The 26780-nt window shown below is 44.9% G+C and overlaps 1 protein-coding gene across 4 annotated transcripts in view; it reads left to right on the plus strand.

Moving 5' to 3' along the window:
- Window positions 1-1334: 1334 nt before the first annotated feature.
- The window catches only part of ZFYVE1 (zinc finger FYVE-type containing 1), a 28105-nt gene continuing 2659 nt past the window's right edge, over window positions 1335-26780 (plus strand). Inside the window, exons 1-12 of one of the 4 annotated variants that reach the window (XM_087746390.1) lie at window positions 1336-1994; window positions 2670-2869; window positions 3006-3542; window positions 17266-17770; window positions 19688-19902; window positions 21998-22104; window positions 23084-23192; window positions 23765-23862; window positions 23968-24085; window positions 24461-24631; window positions 25412-25592; window positions 26097-26210. In XM_087746390.1, coding sequence (XP_087602516.1) covers window positions 3045-3542; window positions 17266-17770; window positions 19688-19902; window positions 21998-22104; window positions 23084-23192; window positions 23765-23862; window positions 23968-24085; window positions 24461-24631; window positions 25412-25592; window positions 26097-26210 — 2116 coding nt within the window. In that variant the 5' untranslated portion in view covers window positions 1336-1994; window positions 2670-2869; window positions 3006-3044. Of the gene's footprint in view, window positions 1995-2070; window positions 2588-2669; window positions 2870-3005; window positions 3543-16664; window positions 16812-17265; window positions 17771-19687; window positions 19903-21997; window positions 22105-23083; window positions 23193-23764; window positions 23863-23967; window positions 24086-24460; window positions 24632-25411; window positions 25593-26096; window positions 26211-26780 lie in introns of those variants that run through there. The other 3 variants (XM_087746391.1, XM_087746392.1, XM_087746393.1) reach the window with 3 other exon arrangements.

Here is a 26780-nt window from a genome sequence, read left to right on the forward strand (position 1 = left end):
CAAATATATATAGTAGAATCTGGTAGAGCAAAAGTACTTCAGCAATACACTTGAATTCTGACAGGGCCTCGGTCACTCCTAGCGTTAGGAACTTCACCGACGCCTCATTTTTGTGGTAGTTGGACCTGCTGACTCAGTTTTGTGAAATGATGACCTTACTAAAGGTAAACTTGCAATCACTGCTGTCTACATGAATATGCAGTTATGTAATTTGTCTCCCTCTCGAAGTTATTTGTACACGACCAAACAACGGGGTACTTTACAGCTGCCCTCCCATGGTTATCAACGCGTGGAGTCCACTGAAGTGAAACAGTGCATCTCCTTCCTCCAGGGAGGTAGCCATTAGCATCCGAGCCAAGCATCCAGCCAAAAACTCTGGTTACTTTAGAAGAGAAATTGCACTGGCTACGCTACAACAACGATATTTTTCCCTATTGTCTAAATCATATATTTTCATATACATGTACAGCCAATGAAAAATAACTTGGCCTTTTCTGGTAGCACCCTGCCCTTTCCAGCCAGTACCACGAGCCAAAAGCTCACTGGAGCCGCTGCTGGCTGAGGTTGCTTCCTCACCACGGGGCTCCTTTGACCATCTCTGTCCGCACCCACCGCCCGTTTCCGCAGCTCCAGTTTCTGACCGCGATTCTGCCTTTTTTTGGCAGTCGTGTGCCTCTATTTCAGATCTGTAGCTGCTTCCAGCGAAATAAATGGTGGCAGTTCACCCAGCGGCTGTAGCTACCGTCACGAAGAAGGAAAAAGGGCGATAACTATAGCGACCGGTGGCACTGCTCGTCGAGACGTCGTCCAAACCCGCGCGTGGCTCCGGCGAGCTGGCTCTCAGGCAAGCACCGCGACCCACTTATTCGCCAGGCCTGGGGGCCTGGGAGCGGCTGCTCGGTCGCCCTCCAGGAGATGGAAGGAGCGAGCTTTGCCACCGATTCCTTCCCTCGGACGCCTGCCGGGGCTTGTTCCCCTCCTCCGGCGCAGGGCGGCCCACAGCTCTGCCCGCCCGCCCTCGGGGAGCCCGGCAGGGACCGGCGGCGCCACCGAGAGCCGCCAGCCGCGGGGCAGGGGACAAAAACAGAGCAAGGGAAAAAGCAAACCCCGCGGGGCGGCGAAGGGGCCGGCAGCACCGCGCCTCCCCGCGGACGCCCTCGGGGGCGGGCGGCGGCAGCGCCGCCTCAGGGCACGGCCGCCGGGGCAGCGGCCCCCCCGCCCCGCCCCGCCCCGCCCTCGCAACGCCCCCGGCGGCGCAGCGCCCTCAGCCCCGCCGCCGCCGCCACCCGCCGCCACCTCTGCCCCGCTAACCTCCCGGCTCCGCCCCGGGGACGACATGTCGGGCCCCGCCGCCGCCCCTTCCCGCCCCGCCCGGCGGCCCGGGAACTACACCTCCCAGCAGGCGACAGGCCGGGCCCCGCGGCGGCGCGCCGCCCGCCGGCGGCTCTCCGTGAGGCGGCGCCGGGCCCCCGGACTACGGCTCCCGGCGTGCCAGCGCCGCCCCGCCTCCCGCCTTCCCGTCTCGGCGGCGAGAAAATCACCCCGAAGTTCCCCACGATCAGCTGATCCCGGCCGGCGGGGAGGGGAGCGGGCGGAGGGCGGCGGGGGCGCGGGTCCTGCCCTGCCCTCCCCTCCCGGGCGCCTCGCCTGCATGGTCGGGTCGCCGCCCCGGCCCCTGGGGGAGGAGAACCGGGACGCCCCCCCGGGCGCGGAGAGGGCGGGGAGGAGGAGGAGGAGGAGGAGGAGGAGGAAGCCGCGGCCGGGACCCGACTCCTTAGTCACCGGCTGCCGGCGGGAGGAAGGGGAAGAGAGGTGGCCGCCGGCTTGTAAACAATAGCCCGGCTCTCGGCGCCCGGTGCCGCGCCGCCTTTGTTCCCGGCCCCGGCGCAGCTCCCCGCCCGCTGCCGCCGCTCGGCGGGAGGCAGCCGGGGCTCCCCGCTTCCTCCCCGGCCGCTGCTCGCAGCAAGACGGCGCGGCGCTGGGCGCAGCCCCAGGTAGGTGCGGGGCGCGGGAGCGAGGCGCCGGCTGGCACCGGCGTTGCGTAACTGCCGCCGGCTGGCGGGGGGCGCCCGCCGCCCTCGCCAGGCCCCGGGGCGGCCGAGCCACAAGTGCCGGCGGGCGGCGCGGCGTCCCGGCCGGTTGCCCGGCGCCCGCCGCGGGCGGTCGCTGCCGGCCGGGTCCGCGGAAGCCGCCGGAGGGTCGGGCCGGAGCGGGAGCGGCCGAGTGCGGGCTGGGGAGGCGGCCGAGGGCCGGCGTGGGGCGGCAGGGCCGGGGCCGGGCGGCAGCGGGTCGAGACAAAGGCGGGCCGGTGCGCAGCCTGCCCGTAGCGGGCGCTGGTTTCGGCAGCCTGCGCGGGCAGCGTGGGTCGCGGAGGGAGGGGATCCGTCGCCTGTCAGCCCGGCGGCGGCAGCGGTCGTCACCCCGCGTTGCTAGAAGGAGCGCACAAAGAGAGCGGATTTCTGTTTATCTGGCGAAGCACATCAGGAAATTCCCGGCAAATAAATACTGTGAACTCTGAAGGAGGAGCTTAGCTGGGGAGCGAAAGCAGAGAATTTTCTAGTATTGACACAGTCCTCTCTCTGTGCGGGTACGTGTATGTGCACTTGTGCGTTTCTAGTGCCTTTTTTGCCTCTGTGTCACCACCTGTCTCCCTCCGTTCTCTGCTTCAGGGAAATACTTGCCCTATCTGCTGCAGTACACCAGACTGGGGTTTTTTCTCATCGCTGAAGATATGTTATACAGCTAAGCAGAGAAAGAACGTATACTAGCATTTGGGTATAACAATACATGAAACCAGCCACGTTGTTTAAGTTTATTTTGGGGAAAGAAACCTTTGTCTGTGCTTAACAAGACTCTTCCCGGGAAGCAGGTCAGTGTATGAATCTTACAGAAACATCTATTAATTATTTAAAATTAAGTGCCGACAGAATTCCTGTTGTGTTTCTTTTCCCTGAGAAAATACTAAATTTGCAAATGACTCTTAAACGTATCATTGTTCAAAACAGAAACAGGAGGGAAAAGCATTGCTTTAAAGAAATCTGAAGATGAGCGCCCACACACAAACTGCAGAGAAAGGACAGAACACGACACTCCTGTGCCAGGAAAGCTATGTTTGCAGTGGGACAGATGAAGCAATCTTTGAGTGTGACGAGTGCAGGAGCCTACAGTGCCAGCGTTGTGAAGAAGAGCTGCATCAGCCGGAAAGGTTACGGAACCACGAACGGACCCGTATAAGACCCGGCCATGTCCCGTACTGTGACTCCTGCAAAGGTGCCAATGGGAACATAATGCACGCCAGTATGACGGGCTCGAGGCAGATAGCAGCAGTGAGGTGCCAGGTGTGCAAAATCAACCTCTGCGTGGAGTGTCAGAAGAGAACACATGCTGGGGGGAACAGAAGGAAGCACCCTGTCACCGTGTACCATGCTAGCAAAGCCCAAGACCAGGGGGAGGAGGAGGGGATGGATGAGGAGACCAAGAGAAGGAAGATGACGGAGAAAGTTGTGAGTTTCCTCTTGGTGGATGAAACTGAGGAGATTCAGGTAAGAACTGCTGTGGTTTGTTTGAATGGGTGAGATCCTTTAGTTTCTGTCTTAATCGTGCATCACAGCAGCCCGTTAGACTAATACTTGAAGCGTAACTGGCAGCAACGGTAACAAAATGAGGATCGCCAGTTAAGTGGCACTAAGCGAGTATCTTGGACCAAAAAGACACAGTGCCTTGGAGCGGCCTTGCTCACGAGTTCCTCAAAAGGTCAAGTTCATTAAAACCTTATGTGTGCCAAGAGCCTCCTCTAAGAGGCTTGGTAAGCGAAGCTGGTGAAAGAATTGACTCTGTACTGAGACGTACACGACTAAGATAAGAGCTCTCTGTGCAGGATGCTGATCATTCCTGAACAAAATTGAACTGAGAGGATTGCAGTAGATACCCTGCAAATGGGAGTGCTGGCAGCCAATCTCCTACCGTATGACTAGGAGTAGGCACTGTACCAAGCAGCGCTAATGCAAGACTACAGAACCCCGCTACCTTCCTTTAGCATCGGTAAATCCATCTGGTTTTTAGGTATAGGATAAAGTAGAAATAAGGGTCCAAAGTGTGCCATCCAAGTCCTACAGGCACCATGGTTAAGCTATATTGCTTGTCACAAATATTATTCCATGTTAGCCTTTTGCTGGAAGAGGGCAAAATTGGCCATCAATTTGGAGTAGGTCTGCTGCTAATAATGATACAAATACTAGTTGACTAGGAACAGCCTCTCTGGAGGCATTGTTTTAGAGAGCCTAGCATTCAATATATGCAGTTAATTAACTCTTCCGTTGGCCCCTACATTTGATAAGTGTAAGCACTTTACAGAGCAAAAATACTTTACAAATGTAAAAACAGCAACGTGTGAAAGTTGCAGAGCAGGTTAGTTACACAGCTAAAAATTCAGCTTCGTCTTCTGGCTTCGTTTGCATCCTGCGTGTTAAACCTCATTCAGGTGACACTGAAAGAAAATGTATAGTCACCTGACAACTCAGTATCTGGTTGCTCTAATTTAATATATTCATGCTACCAGTGGTAAAAAGAACTGCAATGATATTCTGATTGTTGGTAGATCAGCTATTTGTGTCCAGCATAGTGACAGTCGATGTGTCTGCCATGCATTGCAAGGAAATGTGACTTAAGTGTCTTGTATCTATTCTATACTATAGAATAGTGTGTATATTTATATGTACACTAATTATACTATAGCATAGAATAGATGCAAAGAACTTGGGTCATGTTTTGGGCAGTTCAGGTGTACTGATTGACAAATTCTCGTGGCTTTTGGAGGGGAAATGGAGGAAAGGATGACAGTCTTTACGATGCACTGACACAGAAAATACACTATGCAGGACACCAGTGACTAAATTGAGTGATGGAGTTTCAGGTGTAGTGGCAGTCCTAAGTTTGTATGCCTCTCCTAAGCACACACACATTTCCTTGTAATGCATGGCAGATGCAGACTTTTCAATAATCTTCATCTAGCCACTAGAGCAAGCTCTGAAGTGCCTTAGAACAGGGCTGTCCTGGAAAGCTGCTCACAAGCTGTGGCTGTGTGTGGTTGTACCGGTTTAAGTTATCTCTGTACTCATGAATCTGTAAGCCTTATTGAGGCAGACTTTTGGCTGCCTCTTGCAAGCAAATGCATTGCTATTTAAATGTCATGGGCAATAAAGCCAACTTCCTTATTGGGACAGCAGTGGTCCTTTATCAGATCATAGCAATTTGATCAGAACAGGGTTGAAAAAGCTCTCTGAAAATGATCTTGCTTCACTATCAAGATGTTGAATCAGAGCTCTTCCATCTGGAGTGATCTTCTCTGTCTTATAGCTGAATAGTTACGTGACCATCTCACAGCCAGTCTCAAAGCAGTTTGAGAGTTTTCAATTAAAATATTTTCTGGCAGCCAGAACTTAGAGTGCTTGCTCTGATAGTGATGTTTCTGCTAATGAGCATGAGGACCTTTATTTAGAGAGGGCTGTCAGATGACTAGCTAGCTCTGAAGACATCTTCTGTAACATCTTTTGCTCTTGATAATACTGAACAGCCAATTGAGCTATAGGAAAGCGATCCTCAGTCTTTTCTTTTGTGCTTGTCATTAGCAAGATTTTTGCTGATTACTTGGGGAGAAATCCTTAGAATGTTCTTTATTTAAGCCAACTTTTTGTCCAAAAATGCCAAAACAGTAATAACAGGGTTTGCAGGTGTGTGGCTTTTTAAGCTTGAGCAGACAGGAGAAGGATTTGGCAGAATTATGGAGTCCAGCTACCTTTAACCACCTGTTTTCTGACCTTTGGAACTTGAAGATTGTTGCATTAGTTAGCAAACCAGCAGTTTCCTCTCTCATTTCCTATCAGTGGTGGATTCTGCCGTAGCGATGTTAAATGCTAGTCCTACAAAATTAGGCAGAACTAGTTATGCTGCTGAGCAAACACAATGGATTGAGATACTTGCTGATATATACATGTTTACAAACCTCTAACTTGAAAGTAGTTCAATGAGATGGGAACACAAGGCAAAGAGATTTCCTTTTTAGTTTCCTTTGGAACTTGGAGTTGTTAAGCTCAAGTGGTTATGTTTCACCTGATTGTTCCTGTTGGCTTCTTGGAGGTGGTAGCTCTGAAACTGAAGGACATTTATAGTGTGTAAGCAATGTCTGAGCTAGCTCCAGATCCAGAAGCAATGTAGATTAATCCATAAGGAGCTGTGCCTGAGCAAATTAGTTTAGCTGAGAAGTGGAAATTCTCAGCTTGGGCTTGGCACTGCACTGACACAGCTATGATAATTCTGGGATCTGTGTAATTGTTTTTGTGCCATGTTGCACAGATGTGCTGGCCTGCTCAGAGCTAGTTTGGAGCTTTTTGTGCTTTGCAGACATAACCATAAGCTCAGAAAGCTGAGGAGTTCTTGTGCTTGTTTTGAATCCACTTAGTCTGGAAAGGTCTCATTTTAAACCACTGCTTGTGAAGCAATTGTTTGTAGAGAACTGATGGTAGCTTAAGTTTGTATCTGTGAAATACAGGCTTCTCTGTGATGTTCATCATAACAGCACTGTATCTGAGCACCCCAAAAAGAGATTGGTTATCTCATGTTAAGAAAATGCCATTAAAGGTTAAATCCAAGTTTGCACTGCACGTCTGTGGAAGAACCAGAGAGAAAGGTTGTTCCTTATGGAGCCCAACCCCAGCTGTCTCACACACCACACAGCATGATGCTTCGTGACTCTTCTAAGTTAATCCTCAGCCATCTTGACATACACCACAAATTTTCCTTTCCTTCTTCCAGGGCTTATCACCTCTCAGAAGACCATATTGAGTTATTCTATAAGAAAATAAATCTTGTCCACGTTTTACAAATTGGCATCACCTGCAGTTTAAACACCATTCTAGATCCTTTTTCTCAGGCTGTAGTATGCAGTTTCTCTTTACGCTGTATTAAACTTTTGACCTTATCTAGCGCATATCTAAAGCTGAGACTTCAATCAAATTTTTCTTGATAACTGCGGCACCTGTTTGTTAATTGGCTCCGACACAATCTATCTTCCTTGCTCATCTCTACTCAGAATGATATTGTGGGGATTGCTTCCTCAGTCAATTGCTTCAGTCTTGTCGCTGCTCTTGTTACATCTTCCACACCTCCTCTTTGCTGTGTTAGACTCAAACTGCATGCCTTCTTTTATGTGTGCAAATCCCCCAACTGAGTCTCCTGAACTGCTCTGTCAGGATGTCAGCTTTCCTTTCTTATCTCTAACTTGCTGAATTTTCAAACAAGCATAATTTTCATCACAAGCATCACTAGTGCTGCCCCTTGCACACAGGAGCCACTTCCCTTAAGAACCTAGAGAATCAATTCGTTGATCTTGTGTAAAACTCCCCTGTACCCGTGGATCTATTAAGAAAAGCACAGCAAAATACAACAATAAAAACACGACTCAGGTTAGGGTAGTTGTTCCGTGTCCTGATGCTGTCTTGCTGTCTCTTGAACTTTTCCACTGGTCTGTATCTGTCTTTGTCTCTTGTACTTATGTTTATGCAGTTTCTGGAACAGTATCCAATTTTGCTTTGTCTTTACACAACACCTTTGCAATAGAGCTCTTTCGCATAAAGCGGAGAGCTGTGTATCAGTCGTACAGTAAACTTTATTTACTACTGCTACTGAGGCAGGGGAGAAGAAATGCTTAACAAGACATAACAATTTGATATTTTTATCTTGGGGAACAGATGTTGAGAGTTCTTACCACAGGATCAGATCTTGGTTGCAGTGTCAGTAGTGGCTGCTATGATAACACTTTGTCCAAAGCCCTAATTAAGGACTCGGCACATACACTTTATAGAAGCAGAGAAAGTCTTTCATTGACCCCAGAAGACAGGAGACATGCTTGATTGTTATTAGTCTGCCTTAAAGAGTTCACTGATCTTTGACCAGAAACTAGCTCTGTCACAAGAAAGTACCCAGTCTCTGGGTTGCAAAGAAAAATAGAAAGTACTGACTTTGTAGCCTGCCTTATGAAGGAGACAGAAAACAAAGTAAGTTTTTTTTTCCTCTAGCTAGTCACAAAAATAGTATCCCCAGCAGTATAATTTTATGTGGGAGAAAGGAGCGTACATTTATTACTGTCTCCCCTGAGACAGCCGCTATGAGCTCCCTTTCTTCAGTTAGCAGGGTCTTTTTGTTTTGCCAATAGACATCTCAATTTCCTAAATCCAGCCCCGTTCCTTGAGTTCTTTTTATTCCTGCTAGCAGGGTTAGACACCCAAAGGATTAAGCTCTTTCCCTCAGCAAATACTGAGCAGGATCTATATAATGCTTTGCAGTCAGTTTAGATGACGCAGAATGACCTGTAACCCTTATTTAAATGCAGACCATTTTATACAGTCATTAAATAACCAGCCTCTGACAGCATAACAGTCCATGTGTCCTCCTCTGTCCCCTCTTGTTAAAGTTACTGAGTGACAACTCTTTAGGGGTGCTAGCTGCTTTGCTTTTCTCACTCCCACTGTAAAGCTGATGAAAGTATTGTGATTTTTTTTTTTTTCCTTATTACCTACTGATTTGAGCCTGGCCAAAACCTAGGGCTGAGAGAATGGAGAGTCACTAGGAATGCTTTTTCTAGTCAAGTAGTCTTTGTCAGACAATGCAAGCTGATGATGTCTTCTCTCCTAAGAGAAGATCACAATCTCTTAAGTCTTGTTGCTTGCCATTGTAGTAGAAAAGCATTTGTATAGCAAATAGTACTAGTTCCTATGACACTCTTGCTTGATTTGCCGTTGGGGAAATGTTTTTGTTTTGTGCTTTAGGGTAGCATAGTCAGCTGTAAGTATCTGGGAATTTTAGTCCATATACTGTAAACTGAAGAGTCACAGCTGGTATATTTTCCATGGATGTAAAGGAGGAAAAGTGTAGAAGGATCCAAGTTTTTTAGGTCAGTGTGATCTGTTGGATCAGGATATATAATTTCTAGTCTCTCATCACTGTTGCTGTACTATTGATGAGTTTTCCTCCTTTGTGCTTCAGAGATGTTTTCTTGCCAAAGTATTTTGGGGAGTTTGCTGTCTTACACTCCAGGAATTTTTCTCTTATTACTTTGCTATTTTTCAGTATTCCTCCCATCCCAGTCTGTTATCAGTTTTGCAGTTCCCTCTCCTACACTAAAGTGCACTGTTTTTCTGTCCTTGGAATAAAGTAGTAGAAAAACTACTTAGCAATTGCTGGTTAGGAGTGTTCTTTCTTCCACTGGACATATACCAGTATTTTGAAGAGTATTTTTAGAAGATGGGAGAGGAGCCATCCATTCAACAAATGCACAGCTCCTTTAACAGCCTCAGGCTGACTCCTAGCTAATTTGAACATAGCCACTTACAAATATTGCTTTTCCCTGGAACTGCTCTTGCACCTTCTCCACGATGCAGCTGTCCTGGGCCGTAATTAAAATCAAATCACTTGCTTCCTGTCTATTTTGTCCATATACTGAAATGAGTGCAGGCGTGGAAGCAAAGGAGAGCACGTCACGGGTGAGACAAGCTGGTAGCAAGCCACTCTGGAATTACCTACTGTCTGATTTGAGGTGTTCCTGAACTTAGTTCAGTTCCCGAACTAAGTAGGGTTGGTGGGGGGAAGGGGGTGTCCTAGTGCTTCCTCTGCTGTACCCCTCTTTCGACTTATCCAATGAATCCTTTTTGGGCTCCTTGGGTGCTGCCAGAAGGAGCAGGATGCGAGTGCTTTGCAGTGCCTCCGAGAAAGAAAAGGGAACCGGCAGCTTGCTGTCCTCCAGCCCTTCTGTCCTTTCCATCTCCTCCACTTTCTCACTTCTGCAGGGGTCACTGGGAGGCAGTTGTTGCTGCAGTACACCTTTTACTTTTTTACCTATGTTGTTAATGCCTTGCTTTAGGATTGCATAAAGGCAGAAGTTTGACAGTCCTTTGGCCTGCCTGTCAAAACACCCTGCATTTGGGAAAATAACCAAAGTAACTATTTTCTGGGAAGAGTGGAACTGTAATACAAATAAGTTTGTAAATGCCCCTCTTAACAAGGACTGTGGTATAAAGTAGTGTCCACACAGGTAATCTGGTTACCCTTAGGCAAGTCTCTTCACCTGGATGTGGTCTCTGCTGCTACAGCTGTGGCATTGAGGTAGTAATTGGTAGCTGTGTGGCCAAATTAACATCCATGGAGAACTTGAAAAGTACTTGGGATACAGAATAATGATTTCTGCTTCGTTGTTTACTGTTCTCTTTAAGAGTTAGATGACACTCCTAAATTAGTGTTATTTCTGCAGCAATTGCATTTACATTGAAGTCTTCATTAGTTTTCAGTTCTTGCAAAAGTAGTTTTTCAGCTAGCAAACAGGTTAGTGGGCTGTCTAGTCTTCTGCTTTCAGCAGTTTCATATAACTCAGCTGTCATCTACAAGGGTAACTTACTGGTAATAGCAATATTTCAGTCAATATGGCCTCTTGGTTTAGGGAGGGGTCCAATCAAATTGAATTACCTCCCATCTGCTTATTTTTTTTTCCACCACTGTCTTAAAACCTTTGAAATAGGGCCTCTCTCTTTGCATAGGGTTGTTAAGCAGGATTTAACTCTTATCTCTTTGTCTCTTTCAGGAAAGTGTCCTGTAATAGATAGACATGGGCTTTAGACGTGGACAGCCTCCACCCTTCATTGCAGGGACCTGTAGGTCCTGTTGAGACTTATTCTGTTAGGCTCTGTACAAACCCATGAAAATACTGTCCCAGAGCTGTTGGAAGGAACAAGGTAACTTTGGTCTGAAAAAGATATTCAGTTCAGGGACACTATTTTCATGGGTTAGAGCCTAATAGAACAAATCTCAACCAAACTCATAGGTGGAACTGCAGTGAAGGCAAATAAGCAGGTACAAAAGAACTTCAGCTTAGAAAACACCCCTAATACAAATGCTTCTCTTTGCTTGAGCCAGACCTGCACCCAGCATGGGGCATAAGACCAAAACTAGCTGAAGCTGGAGTGTTGGAATCTAGCCTTAAATCCTCAGCATGTGTCTGTCCCCTCCTTTGTTTTCCGCTCCCTGCATCTGGTGTCAGTCACTCCATTTGGACTTCAGGCTCTGTAGGACTCTGTTCCTGAAAATGCTGATCTCCACTGTCAGCTTGGCTGAAGTTTAGGAGGTTACTGAGGACAATAATGATAAATATATTTAAGTGTTTGCTGGGTGGATGATTAATAACTTACTCCTGAATATCAGATTGTAACTACTGTTACGACATACGCAATTTTCTAAACTACTCCATGACACAGCCCTTTTGGGAAAACTCTTCCAAGCTACCATAAAATGTTTACATTACAGCAGGAGTTAGAAGTAACTCTTTGAGCAGTGGAATTAATGAAGTCTGATTTCCGAGATGTCTGCCTCCCATTATCCAGTGCTTATCCACGCCTTCTGTCTTTTGGGTAAGAAGCAGTATGTGTGCTATCATGCACCAGCCAGCATGCTTACTGGCGAGCAAGTATGGGCATGACTGCTAAGCTTAGTACTGTATCTTGGTGGCTGCGTGGAGTGGACAAGAGACAAGCTTTTTCCTCGGAAAGGTTATTAGAGTCTCTTCTACTCTGCTGTTTATTTTCGTCAAACTTCTAGGAAATTCATGTTTTAGAGGCACTTGTTTCTCTATCAATTAAGTCTGTGTAATTGATTATGGATTTTAAGTTATATGTGGAAGACTCGAGTAATGGTATAAATGACATTTTTCCATGGGAAGTCATGCAGAAGGAAAGGTATAGGAGACAAACTAAGGTAGGAAACTAGAGCTGCTTGGACTTTTAAGTCAGCCTTGATTCTTCTTGAGCACCTGCTTATGATAAAAATCGTCTCTCCTGTTTGGAGGCCTCTAAAAGCTGGAAGGGAGTAATGGCCTTCTGAAGTCCCTTCCAGCCTGAATTAGTCTATGATCTTAGCAGAAACAGGGTTTGAATTATGATAGTCTAGAGCCCCTCTCACGGCTCTACTGATGCCATGGGTTTCATAGCAGAGAGTTTCTCTTCCTACAGGGAGCCACCCAATCCTTTAGAAAAAGCAAGAACCATTTGGGAATAGCAACAAAAAAAAAGTTTCTCCTGGGGCAGAAGCAGGGAGTTGCCAGCTGCTTTTGTAATAGCCTGCTGCACTTGAGTGGCTGGGGTAAGCCAGCTGCGCTGCTTTGCATCCGCGCACTGCCTTTCTGGGAGTGATTGCAAGGAGCTCTGCAGAGATGTGAATTTTGGTCGCAGCACTGTACTGTGGTGCAGGTTATTCTTCTCAGATTTCTCTTATAGGCTTTATAGATTTCTCTCTTGCTTGTTTTCAATGCACACTGAAATTCTGATGTAATGACCCAATGACAGGACCTGGGGCTGCACCCGTAAGACTTTTGTGTTAATCTACCTCTGGGTAGGAATTCAAGTTTTTTAGAGTTAAAACACCACTGCCAAAATTTAGAAGCTGTGTCATAAAGAACTGGTCTGTGTTGAGGTGAGCTGATATGACAGGTCTGTTCTGTTTCCAGGTTTAATGCTTGATATGATACTCTGTCCTTAAGATCAATTACCTAAAATTGTCTCAGTTTTGTGTCTTAGAAGTTCAGGGCTGCTTTAAAAGGTTACAGATCTTGTTTTAGCTTGCTACTCTGTTTCTCCCTCTGATTTCAGGTGTTAGTTTGAATTCTTGTAAGCATTATCTTTTAAAAAAGTTTTCCGAACTATGAGCAGAATTGCTTGTATTGCCAGTGTTAAGTAATGCTTTAAGGGAAATAGTATTTTTTTTCCACTTGATTGTTTTGACCACTTGTACTTGAAGACTGATTTGTTCCAGATGTTTGCAATTTTATGCTGGTATATATTTAGATATGCTGTTACAAGTCTTGTAGCTTATTTTTTCCATTCATTGAAAAGTGTGTTAAATTTATATCCTCTTTATTGATTTAGTGGTTGTGTATCAGAAGATATTGTCATGTGCTGGTTGTCAGACAAGTCTAATGACTCATAAACTTAATTAGTTATATGATGGTATTCTTTTTTTGATTGCAGAAAATGTATTTTAGTTATTAAAAATACTCTGTTAAAATCGGGTCAAGCAAAGAGGAAGATTTCAAAACACAACAACAAAACTACCAGTGTAAGTCAAAGTGACAGCGTAAGACTAGCAAATGAAGGCGCTCTGATGAATACTATGCCAAGTACTCTGGATTTTTTTTGTTTTGTTTTGAGCTATTGTGTTGTCGTGGCACAGCTCTGGCTTTGTGCACTGCTTCCATGAATATTAGCAAGCCTTAAAGGGTTCATAAAGAGTTTTAAAAGGAGAAAACTGTGGTAAAAATGTCTGATTCACTTAATGTGTTTGTTTTGCCTGGAGGCAGAGTTAAAGTCGTATGAGTACAGGTCATTGGAAACTCCATTCTATTTTATGGATTTTGTTCCTAAGCTTTTAACATGTTATTGTTTTAATAACATTGTTTCCAAGAAATTCATAGACAGGAATGTCGTTTAGTAGTTCTTGTTTCTTGTCTCTTCCTAAACAGTTCTACTTTTATTATGGCTCAGATCTAGGAAACTTTTGTTAGGTATAGTAGATTCCCAAGTATGGGTGACAAGGAGGCTTCAGATCTAAACGTGTTCCATGGCAGCATGGTATGAGTTTTTGTGTCCTCCTTAGAGAGGACTTTAGCTGTGAAGTTCTCTGTTTTTTCCTGCTGAAGACCTTCACTTTCAGTTTGGCTCAGCTTGGATGGAGCGACTGCATCGGGGGCTGGATGACAGTTGCTAACAGAAATGTAGTTAAAACCATAAAAGAAGGGTAACCATGATTCTAACCTATGATGGAGTAAAACCTATTCTTTCTAGAAGAGAATCTCCTAAGATCTATAACAAAAGTGTAAATGAGTCTCTGATACTACAAATGGTAAAATAGAGAAGGGGCTGGAGAGAGATGCCTCTTGTCCTAGGTTAGACATACAAAGTTTTCATTCCTAATTGACATTGTGCAATTTAAGGAAGGTTTCATATTTACCCTCTGCTGTTCATGTCAGAGATGTGGAGCTCTTGGGCCACGTGGGAGTGGACACAGCTATGGAAACATGAGTCCTTTACACATGCAGCAGAAGGTGGTACCATACAAACTTCTTTAGACATGAGAAGCAAAATGGAGAAATGGGACTTCAGCCCAATAGGGATTAGTACTTCGACACACTTATTACACCCACACTGACTTTAAATGTCTTAAAGGAACTTGCTCAAGGGAAATAAATTTGACTACTGATACAAGGATTGTTGTGGATGGTTCTTTGAGAGTATTGTCCCTGTGCTCAGCAGCTGTTAAAGAAGATGGGTGCACAAGAGCAAGGAACACCCGTGACATACAAGCATATTCAACAAAAGGAAGGCGTTTGTTTTGTGTGGTGGTTTTTTGTTTTTTTGCTCTATTGGTTTGGTTTTTTTTGGTGTGTTCCCCTCTCCCCACGTGGAATTTATCGTAACAGGATGTTGCAGGATCCAAAACTATGACTAGGTTCACAAAGGGGTTAGACAACCTCTTAGAGGATAGATCTACTCGTTCTCTACCAAACATGAGCATCTAGATGCAACCACTGCTCAGGAGGTTCTTTGACATCTGACTACTGAAAGCTGGTAAAACATGCTAGGAAATATTTACTTGTTTCATGTCTAAGTTCTTTTTCACCCATTATTGAGTCCTGTGAAACACAACATTGGACTAGCTGGACTCTGGTACGTTCTTGTGCTCCTGGGTGACTCGCTTGTCCGAATCACTCCTGAGTTCTGTCCTGCAGGGAAGTCTGAAAGAGCCTAGAGCCTTTGATTTTCAGAGTAACTTTTCTGCTGGAGTGATCTGGATTATTGATCTGGAACCAACTTTTCTTCTGTCTGGCTCAGCAATCCCACTCTTCTTCCCACAATAAGTTGGCCTGGCATCAGCAGTTGTTTAAAGTACATTGAATGCAAAAGAAGGCTGGTGGTGTGAACATTTGCATTAGCTCAGCTTGGGACAATTTCAACTGCAGCGGAGTTTGTGTGAGTTGACTCCTGTTTCTTACTGGTGGTAATGCATTGCAGAGTTACTCTTATCCCTGTGGTCCCTATTGTCCTTTGTGTCTTCTGACATTACTGACTCAGCCCCTTCCACATACTCTCCCAAACTGATACCAGAACAATAACCAGGGCTGCCTGAAAGATGTTAGTTATTAGTTGTCCTGCCAATACTTAAGCAGCTGTTTGAAGACTGATATTTCTTTGGGCTGTCCAGGGAGTCCATAACCAGAATGATCGGGTCTGGTCAGGCACTGACTCGGGCAAAAAGAGGATCTGCCACCCTTATGGTAAGAAGTCTGGGAGGTGGGAGTTAAAACCAAAACAATCTGGAGAAGAAATTATCATATTCCTTTTTTTCTTACATACACATAACATTATTATATTATCAAATCTGTGAATGTTTTTAGGAGCTATCCTATGGACCAAGGACTTCCTTTAATCCAGGGACGTTTCCAGAGACACTAAGAGAAACTGTATCTGTCATCTAAACTACCTTCCTGATGACAAGCTAATAATCACAGCTACCAAAAAAGCAGACCCTCTCTTATGCACATGTAACTTGAGCGTATCTTGACGGTCTCCCACAGACACCAGAAAAGATTCTCTTGAGAGTATTTTGATTTCTCTATTTCCTGTTTTCTTGTGAGGCTGTCTTGAGTGCTTTGAGCCCATGAGAAGCTATTGCAGCCCCACAGTCCACAGTTTTTCTTTCTGAACACTGTTCCCAACCACAATCTGGCACACTGGTTATTTTTTATTTTTTGGCACACTGGCTGTTTTTTATTTTCCTTCAAAGACTGGATGCTGCTGATAGATTTGACCAAAGCAAATGGGGCTGGCTGAGCCTTAAACTAATTTGCTGATCTAAGAATAAACTTGTTCAAAGAAACCATTTATTAACCTCATGGCCTCTGTGGATCGTGTATCATGAGACCTTCCAACTGTACTTGTGGGGGGGAGATAGCCAAGGAGCTTCCAGAAGTTGAGAGGCTGGCAAGAGGGGATGGAAGCCCTGCTCCTTTCAGCTGACAGGGATGCCTTGGGGAGGGAATTGTGATGGAGGAGGTGAATTTAATCCTTCTCAAAAAGTGCTTCTGTCATATTCTTCTCTGTCACATGGATGATACCTTTTGGAAGAAGAAAAAGCAAATGATGAACAACCATAGCCAGAAGCATGAAACCTGGGAAAGCCAAGGCTGTATTCTGCAACGAAAACAAGGCAGGCTCTCGTACAGAGCCCTAACCTGTTTCATTGCTTGTTTATCTGTTCCCTGTTGCTCTAGTATCTGAACAGTAAATGCCCTATTCTCTAACCTAAATAGATTAAATGACAAGTGCCATGCTATGTGAAGCCAAAGAGAAGTTACCTGCTGAAGGCTGTCTACCCTCCTTTGGTTTTGTGTTTGTGTGTTTTATTTGGTTTTGGGTTTTGTGGTTTTTTTTTTTTTAATGAAAGCACAATACAGTGAATTATTAAATGGAGCACTGAGGTAGTTGTGGCACTTCTGTAAAAGCCAGTTTAACCTGCTTCGACCACCTGACTCTGGTGCACAACTTCACTTTCTTCTTTTCTGCCCCTCTTTCCAGCTGAAGGATCTATCAGCTGGAGAGCAGCGTCAGTGGGACAGGCTGTGCCTGAGAGCCCCCGGCTGTGGATAGATGGCAGCACAGCGGTACAGAGGAGCTTTTTCTCCCTAAACAGGTGCTCAGCCTCTGTGGATGAGGCAAGTTAAGGTGACAAAAGCACTCCACTATTTTGCACCTAAATTTGGATGCTTACCAGGAGACCAATGCTACTGAGAGTGTCTGCCATGCTGCAAGTAGCTGTTCTGGCAGACTTGGAAGTAGGGTTGTGCTCCCTTTTCTGAAAGGACTGCTGCAGGGAATGGGGTGAGGTACATGAGGTTTCACTAGACAGGTAATCACAGTGAGGTATCACTTCCAAAACAGCTACGTGATGGAACAGCCTAAATCCTATTGATGTGTCCATGTTACAAAACTGCTTTAATATTTTTGCTTTGGCCTTCTTGATGTTTCAGAAACTTATGTTGAAATCTAAACAGGCAGTAATCACTCTCGTTAATCTTATGAATCCTGAAACCAGACGTGTTTTCAGTGTTGTCTACTCCAATTGCATAGATATAAGATTCTTCTCTTTTTTTTTTTTTTTTCCTCTTTTTTTTGGAAGGTAAGGAATGAAGAAGACTTTATTAAGAAACTGGACTGCAGTCCTGACCAGCATCTAAAGGTAGTGTCCATCTTTGGGAACACAGGGGATGGCAAGTCTCACACCCTTAACCACACTTTCTTCTATGGCCGGGAAGTCTTCAAGACGTCTCCAGCCCAAGAGTCTTGCACAGTTGGAGTCTGGGCAGCCTATGACCCTGTCCGCAAAGTGGTGGTAATTGATACAGAAGGCCTCCTGGGGGCCACTGTGAACCTGAGCCAGAGAACACGGCTGCTGCTGAAGGTCCTGGCCATCTCTGACCTTGTCATCTACCGTACTCGTGCTGACAGGCTCCACAATGATCTCTTCAAATTCCTTGGTGATGCCTCGGAGGCTTATTTAAAACATTTCACCAAGGAGCTAAAAGCTACCACAGCCCGCTGTGGCCTAGATGTTCCTCTGTCAACTTTGGGTCCAGGTGTCATCATCTTTCACGAGACTGTGTACACCAAGCTACTGGGCTCTGGTGAGTAGGCAGTAAGAAACTGAATTGCAGTGTGCTAAATGTTATCTATAAATTATCAGGTTGCATTGAATATTCAGTGTTCCTTACTACCACGTAGAAGATGTGGTTTGGGTTTTGCTCTCGCTTGTTCCAGTCTGGGAGCCAGGCTATGGAAATAGTAGAGCATTCCCTGATGGCAATCTGACTACCCCAGATCAGCTAGAATAATCCTCTTAGCCAGCTGGACGTCGGTACTGACTAGTCATGATGCGACTCCTGCCAGCCGTAGGAGGGGTCATCGTGCAAGATCATGAGCATGGGTGATATGGCAGGCGAAGGTGAAAACTGAGACACCGTGTGATTTTGGCAGGGATATACAGGATCCTGTTGCAAAAAAATAAAATAAAACTGTATGTAGAAACTAGGAGGGTCAAGAATAATGAAACTGATGAATACTCACAGTACCCTCGTTCTACTATTTTAAATTCTGTGGACTGACGTTGTTCTGAGGCTGGTGTGAGGTTGGGACTGAGGTTGTGGTGGCACAGAGATGATGGTTTAACACCGCTTTTCTCTGTGCAAGTATCTGATACGGCCGAAGCACCAGGCCTGGCACACTATACTTTCCATTGTTTTCAGTGTTCTTCACTTTTAAGTCTTTCAAGTTGGCTCATGTCGTACTGGATTATGGATGTTTAAATTGTGTACTTTATTTGTATGTCTGAGTGAAATGCACTGTCCTATGGAAGTTGAGGCACATTTTGGTTTTGACTGTCCAGGGATGTGAATTTCTTCTCCTGGCCCTATTTTTTCCATGTTTCAAAAGGCATGATGAAACCTCTCTTCATTCTGTCAATTTCTGATGCTTTGATCAGCAAGAGCCCTAATGAATTGGCCTGCAGCGGCTGAGGCTCAGTCCTGCTGTCTGTGAACATCTGGGAGTCTTCTGCTGTGTAATACCACAGCAGCTCCCTGCTGGCCCACATTCTCATTTTGACTTTTCTAACCGATGAGGTCTTGAGCTAGTAGAAGAACTTGGCATTCTTTCTGGTTATTATTAGAGTGCTGCCTTAATTACTTTTAACTTACCTGCCAAGGCAGTTCATTTTCTTACATACCAATTTGCTCATCAGCAATTTAGAGTTTCATATAGTTGTTGACATCTGCTGTTTCAGCAGGTTGGATTTAGTGACCCATAATGGTAGTTGCACCTGTGTGCAAAGTCAGGGTAGTAAAAAAAATATATTTTTATGATCGCTTCTGATCATGGTAGGAATAGGAAAGAAACCTCTTAGCAGGTGGATTTGCAGCAAGCTGTAACCATCTGTCTCGATGGATAATTGAGATAAGTGAGTTTAGGGCAGGGAAGAAGGGGCCTGCCTTATCCTGAAATGTACAGCAGGTACTTGGAAGCAGGCAGAAGAATGTAGTCAGCTCTGTGGAGTTTGACCTGATGTGGCCAGTTCTGAAGTGTTTCACTGTGTACAAAGGGTTGATAGAGGCTTGGTCTTCCTTGCTACAGGGTTGGCATGGAGAATAAGCAGCCCATGTAAGGTTCATGTCCTCCACTTATCAGGTGCTAAGACCAAGTTATGGTCTGGTGAGAAGAGCTAACAAGTGTACTGACATGGAGTTTCCTTATATTATGTCACAAATTGCTTCTTATTCTGGATATCTGTGTTTCCAAATCTAGACGTTTCTGGTTTTACCTGTGGTACTTGGTCTTAGAATCTAAAGCTGTGTATCAAAAAACAGAGACTGCTTTTGGAAACAGTTTATTTCTTTTCCTACTTGTGAAATATGATAAGTGTATTCCAGATGTATTAGAAGGTTTAATTAGAAAAACTAGCACTGCGTTGCGTGTGAAAGCACTGTGCAATTTAAATATTATTTTAAACAATCAGTTGTTTATGTACTTGCTGGTACTCTTATATATAGATCATCCTTCTGAGGTTCCTGAGAAGCTCATTCAGGATCGATTTCGGAAGTTAAGCTGTTTTCCTGAGGCTTTCAGCTCAATCCACTACAAGGGAACAAGGACGTACAATCCTCCAACAGATTTCTCTGGACTTAGGCGAGCTGTGGAGCAGCAGCTGGAGAACAATACCACTCGGTCACCTAGACAGCCTGGGGTTATCTACAAAGCACTAAAAGTAAGTAGAGATGAGTTCATCACAATCTTTATTTGTATCGCTGTTGCTAGTAACTGTCAGTTGCAGCTAATAAAGGTAGAGCATGTGAACTAGTGATGAACACTTGCAGATATCTGGAGATAAAGCAAGTCTTCCATGAAGATGATGATTTTTGTGTAACAGCCAGGTAGGCTGGGTAGTTTTTTTACTTTAAAGCAAACAAACACCTTAGCGAAGACCCTGAAAGGTCAAGAAAAGTTGAGAAGCAAAACAGAGCAAAATCAAAAAACTGAGCCAGGAAGAAACTGACTGGGGAAGAAAAAAATAACTGATGTTGTGAGTGACAAGCACTTAATGACAGTGATTTACAAAGAGGAGGCCCAGAAGGACTTATTGGTGAAATTCCTAAGGATGACCTCAGCACAAGGGAAGGGAATGCAAGAGACTTGGAGGGAGTTAATGGTTGGCAAAACCTAGCACTGAGTGTAGTGTAACCCAAGGTCCAGGAGGCAAAAAGGAAGAAGATGATGTGCTGGCAGCTAGCAAACAAGATGGGATCAAGCCAAATGATGTATTATTTCAGAGATGCAGCATCAGATCAGAAGGCTGATGAAAAGGAATTAGAGAGAGCCACTGGTGATTGTCTTAGAAGGTTCACCTTGCGAGGATGTCGGAGGGATTTTCTGGTCTTCAAATTTGCAGTCTATCCTACAGCTGTCCACACATTGCTACCACTACGTGATTAGCATCATATTTTCATTGGCCTGAAGAGCACAGCTGTCATCAGGGAGGGGCGGGCAAGGCTGGGGCATATCTGCAGAAGAAGGTAGTGTTAGCAGTCTTTCCTGATGGTAGTCACAGCTGTTGGAACAGATAATTCCAGCTGCTCTGTATTTGGAGTAGCTGAAGCTCAGAAGGAAGTGGAACAGACAGGCAGCAAGGAGAAAACAGCTAGAGTGGTTAATTCAAGTTTAATTTCTAGGACTTTATTGCAATAATCAAGTAATGCAGTTTCAGATATAGCTGCTAGTATACTTAAACTCATGTCCAGTAAAGTGGTTGCTGTGTTCAGATCATTACTGACTACAAATTAACATTTTTTGCTTCACTTCCTAGAAGCCTAGGGGCTTGCTAGAGATCTATGTCCATCTCCTCCAACTTTTGAGTCCATTGGCCAGTATCAGTCAAGCTTGAAAGAGATCTTAAAGATAATTTCTTTGAAATTCTGTGAAATCAGATGTCTGCGTAGAGATCTTATCTGAGAGAAGCTGTGGTGAGAGATACACGTATGTCTGTGTATATGCAGTCAACCCTTGTTAGACAGCAGAGATGCTCCCCTCTCTACTCCCTGGGAGGGTAGAGGGAGGAAGAGAAAGGCAGCCACTGTAGTTACCTCAGCTGTAGGAAGAGTTTCAGTTAGACCTTATGCCTTCAAAGATCTCCATCAAGAAAAACCCTAACCATCTGCCCATCTGCTTTGTTCCAGTGCTTACTCTTTTTTTTTTTTTTTTTTAACATAACACCCAAAAGAACTAAGAAGTTAAGTGTGCCAAGGCTAAGGACTGACTTGATATGAGAACAGATGCTCCCAGGAAAGGGAACAAATCCCTTTGTGTCAGTCTTGCAGTTTCACCAGAGAACAGCAATTGTTCAAGAGGCCAGAGGAAAGCTCGGGGCAGCACTTTCTGAGCTGAGGGACAAGGAATGTGTCCTCACGTACTGTGAGAAATGACTCTTTCAGTTTCCTTCTAGAGGTTTCTAGAATGCAAAGCCCTTTTAGCAAGCACCCTGCTATTTTGGGTGTGGGTTATATGCACAGAGGTGGATGCAATCTTCTACCACCCATTTCTGCTATAAAATTCAAAGTACGGGCAGGAGGAGAGCAGAAGAGTAAGTATCTTACAAGTATTCAGGTCACTTACATGCAAGTGCAAGATTGTATTCTTGCTTGGTTTCTAATCCTTGTCTTGGTTTCCAGGTTAGTAAGACATTATTTGTTAGCTGTGTACTCTCTCTCTGCCTCTCCTTCCAGTAGAGGAACCCATGCTTTTGCTTGCAAAAGCTTTCATAAAATGTCTACATTGCTCTCAGTCCCCCATTCTTTTCTGTTTGACAGGCTCTAAGTGACCGGTTCAGTGGGGAGATCCCCGATGACCAGATGGCTCACAGCTCTTTCTTTCCAGATGAATATTTCACATGCTCCTCTGTGTGCCTCAGCTGTGGGTAAGTAGATGAGAAATGCACCCTCATCCTTCTGGCAGATAGTGCTGCCCTAGTCTGCAGCCATAGAACATATGTCTGTGATGTCTGTGACATCTTGACACCTGACATCACCTGTCATCAGCTAGTACTTCCAGGCAGAATTTGCTTGAAATTCAACTCTTAAGTGAATTGGGTGGCTGTTATTGCTGCATCCGAGCTGGATGCATGGTCTTTGCCTACTCTATTTTTGTGTATGGCTACAAACCTGTTCTGCCCATATCTTTTCCCTGATGCACACAGGGCAGGAAGAAAGGAGTGTCTAAAGAAATCCCCCAAAATTTCCTATGATGATTTTTCCTGCCATTTTTGTTACCTAAACAGTATAAACAATCCTAAAGCACACATCATCATGGGCCTGGGCTGTGTTCAGTGACTAGATCTAGGTGAAGCCCCAGGTTTGATTAGAGCTTCCCTCATAGCTCTCTGGGAAGAGCCCAAAGATTGAGCCTGGAAGGGCGGTACATGCCAGTCAGTGCTCTGAGTCTGTGAGGTACAGTAGCAGCGTGATATTATGGTTGATTATGCTTCTGGAAGCATTTTCTCTCAAATGTGATATAGTGCTATGTTCCTCCTCTTTTATGCTCTAGAGAGTTTCTAGCAGCTCCTTGCAAAGTCTGCAGTGTTAACGCTGTCCTGATCAATTTCCAAACTTGGTTAGTCTTTCTTAAAATTCTCTGTGAAATTTAAATTGTCTACAGTCATCATTTCCTGCACTGAACTGCGGTGTGTTGCTGCTTTGTACTGTGAAACAGTTGCTACACCTCCTTCCAAAGAGCCTGCCTTTCAATGATAAATGATGTCATTGCTGTATGTACAGTTGTGAAAATGGTTTGGGGTTACAATGCCTATACAAATGCAAGATAGTAACATAAATGAACTCTTGGTGACATCTGTCCTGTATCTAACAGCATCAGCTCATTGTTTGCTTTTGCATACTCAGGTGCGGTTGTAAGAAGAGCATGAACCACGCAAAGGAAGGAGTCCCTCATGAATCCAAAAGTCGATGCAGATATTCTCACCAGTATGATAACAGAGTCTACACTTGCAAGGTGAGTAGTGACACAAGGACAAGGTCTGAAGAATGGAGAAGGAAAGGATGGCCCAATAAATGAGGAATATCCCAGGGACGTGCCTGTTTTCTTGCATTTTTTCAAATGGGAGAGGTGCTCATGGCCTTGACAGGAAAAATTGATCCCCATTGAACTTGTATTTTTGCTTGGAGAGGTCATCAGCTCTGTGTGCTCTGTGTCATTTGCTAGCTAAATTGTGAACCCAGCTGCTCCCAACCTCAGTGATGTTGACCTTCTACACACTTGATGTGGTTACTCTTCGTATTTGGTTATGCCCATTGCTTGGTATTAGCCAATTTTTCTGAAGGATGTGTGCAGGAGACAGGAAAATTTTCAGCTACCATCATGTTTTTTATTGTTGTAGAAATATTTCCCTGATGTCATTATTGATAGTGGGTTTGGTTTTGTTTTTAAATCAGTTCTGATGAGTGCTCTCCTTTGCTGTGGAGACCACTGTATGCCAATTATATGCTTTATGTGGCCAAACAGGTGCAAGACCTGGAGTCTGGGATTCCCAACAATGCAGTTTTAATTGAGCCTTTGTGTTACAGGCCTGTTACGAAAGAGGGATGGAGGTCAGTGTCGTGCCAAAAACCTCTGCTTCCACTGACTCCCCTTGGCTGGGCCTTGCCAAGTATGCCTGGTCAGGGTGAGTACTTCAGCTAAGATATCTCTGCTCTCTGATGCCTCTATGCTGCCTGGTGCACTGGACTTCCAGTATCTCACTGAGGTAACCCATCTTCCTCTTCTGCAGATACGTGATTGAGTGTCCCAACTGTGGGGTGGTGTACCGCAGCCGACAGTACTGGTTTGGCAACCAAGATCCTGTGAACACTGTAGTGAGGACAGAAATTGAGCATGTCTGGCCAGGGGTAAGTCTGGTTGCTGGATAGTCTTTGTGTATGTGTGCAGCCATGCACATGTTTATGTTGGTTCTTCTGGACATTGATGGAGAAAATAGGTTGGCTTTCATTAGAGCCAGTCTCTATCTTTGCTGTTTAAAAGAACTTTGCAAGGGCTCTCAGTCGTCTTTTGGCTATCTTGAAATGGCTAAGTTGCCAGTTTATGAACACTTTGTGTGAATGATATGCCATTAAAACCTACCCGTGTTTCAAAGCAGGGCTGGTGAATTTTTTCTCATGCTTGCCCTCCAGTTTAACAGGAGCAGTGGGTTGCAGAGCCATCTGCTTCTAAAAAAATGAGATTTCCCTGTTTTTATTCTCAAATGAATATCCATTTCATTCCAGACTGATGGATTTCTGAAAGACAACAACAATGCAGCCCAGCGTTTGTTGGATGGGATGAATTTCATGGCACAATCAGTATCTGAACTTAGCCTGGGACCCACAAAAGCTGTGACCTCCTGGTTGACAGACCAGATTGCCCCAGCTTACTGGAGACCTAACTCTCAGATCCTGGTAAATCGCAGCTGCTGTAGAGAAAAGCTTTGCATAGCTTGAAAACCCTTTTCCTCACCTTTTAAGTAATATAGTATTTTGCAGATTCCAAATGCTTCTTGTTTTATTTCAGCAAGCCCTTCTCCTACTATTTTGAGAAAATTGAAATGCTTTCAGCTCTTCCCATTCTTGACTCAGCCAGAGAAAGTATGAACAGAGATTCTGCCCAGCCCTGCTAAAGAGACTGTTTCCTCCCTACTTTTTGTGACCTCCTCTCCTGGCAGTATCACAGAAAATCCTGGCTTGCATGAACTTGCTCTTCAAAGCAAAGAATGAACATCTTAAATCTGGCTACTGCAGTTGATAGTACTATTTTTATAGGTGCAGAGATTAAACTCTGGTTTCATACCCGATGCAAAAAGCTGGCCCCAACAATTCAACTAGAAAAGGATTCACTGTGTCTTGCAGGAAAAAGATACTTCTTCAATGAAAACTGCCTTCTGAATTCTTACCCCCCACAAAGATCAAATAGCCACCATTCAGCCCTGCATGATGTGGCTGTAATTATTTGTGATTGTGAATGAAGGGATCATAGCAATCTATTGGCTTAACCACTGTACATCTACCTGTCTGAATCACTTCCCTAGGGTAAAGTTATGGGACTGGTAGCTCCCAAGTCTTGGGTGGAACTATATTTTTCACAATTTCAGTCTGAGTCTTGCCATCCTGGGATTCTGCTCTCTATTTTTCTATTCAGGAAGATCAAACTAAGAGTTTTTCTTTCTTTGTTGTTCTGATTAGAGTTGTAATAAGTGCAACACGCCTTTTAAAGATAACGACACTAAACATCACTGCCGGGCCTGTGGAGAGGGCTTCTGTGATGGCTGTTCTTCCAAGACCCGTCCAGTGCCTGAGCGAGGCTGGGGACCAGCACCAGTGCGCGTGTGTGACAACTGCTATGAAAACAGGGGCATCCAGTTAGGTAATTTAGAGTTGATTGTGACAGAATTATCCCTGGGCAATAGTCTGAAGTCTTTGTCCCTGGCTTCTGGATCACAACTGTTCCCACTGGGTGTGGACAGTGTTGTTCAAACTGCTTTGCACAGAGTTTTTAGTAGGGAAGCTCAAGAGCTCAATGTCTTTTGGTAGGAAGATGGCCCTTGAAATGAGCTACGAGATATCTGACCCGCTGAGAAAATAATTTTCTAACTGGATCTTTATTTTTCCGGCACCTGCTGATGGTGTGGAGCTAGCATCAGAGCAGGGAAGCTGCTGTTTCAGCAGACTGTGTATTTTGTCCATTATTGCTGAAATGGAAGTAAAAACTCTGCAATTCAAGATTGGAGATGTGGGAGATAAAGGCTGAGGAGAGGCTCCAAGCTGTCTTTTGGGTTTGCTGCTGGTTTTTGCTAATGTAAATTAACTGAAACTTGGCAGAAATTGTGCTGGACTTAAGTGTTGAAACCTTTACTCTTGTGTCATGCAGATGTGGCTGAGCTGCCTTCTGATGAGGAAGGGGGGACACTTATTGCCAGGAAGGTAGGGGAAGCTGTGCAGAACACTCTTGGAGCAGTGGTGACAGCCATGGACATTCCCTTAGGTGAGCTCTGTTCTCTTCTTATGGATTTTTTTTGTTTAGAAGCATTTTTGTTTTCACAGAGCAAAACTTCTGATTAAACTTCAAGAGTTTGTGTGACAGGCTGGCACCTCCGCTATGATACCACTGTTGGTTGAGAGTTCTACAGCTCCCTGCACCTCTCTCGTTTGATGTTTCCTCTTGGTTTTCACCACATTGTTTCTGCAGCTCATACCTGCTTTTTTTCTCCCTGTTGTGCAAATCTGTGTGCACCAAGCTGTGAGTAATTCATGCTCCCCTGATGCATCACTGCAGTGGCCTGCCAGATGGAGTTCCCTAAAGACTGGCCAATTAGGAAGCATTTTATCAGGTTTGGTTTTCTTCCAGAGATGCTGAGTGCCTTTTAAGTGTGTTCATGGATACTGCTGGCACTTGGTACTTCTGCAAGGGAGGGCTGAGAATCTGAAGCTGTCCAGGTTGGTAATGATGGGAAATTAATCAGTAATGTGATCTTTAATGGTGAGCTTAGTACAGTGAAAGTTTGCTGCTCTTTCATGTGCTGGGTAGTAGTTCAGGTATGTCAGCAAACACTTT

The sequence above is a fragment of the Nipponia nippon genome, unplaced genomic scaffold (genome assembly GCF_047370975.1).
Source record: "Nipponia nippon isolate SJK-2023a ecotype South Korea unplaced genomic scaffold, ASM4737097v1 scaffold_10, whole genome shotgun sequence".
Taxonomy (NCBI): Eukaryota; Metazoa; Chordata; class Aves; order Pelecaniformes; family Threskiornithidae; genus Nipponia; species Nipponia nippon.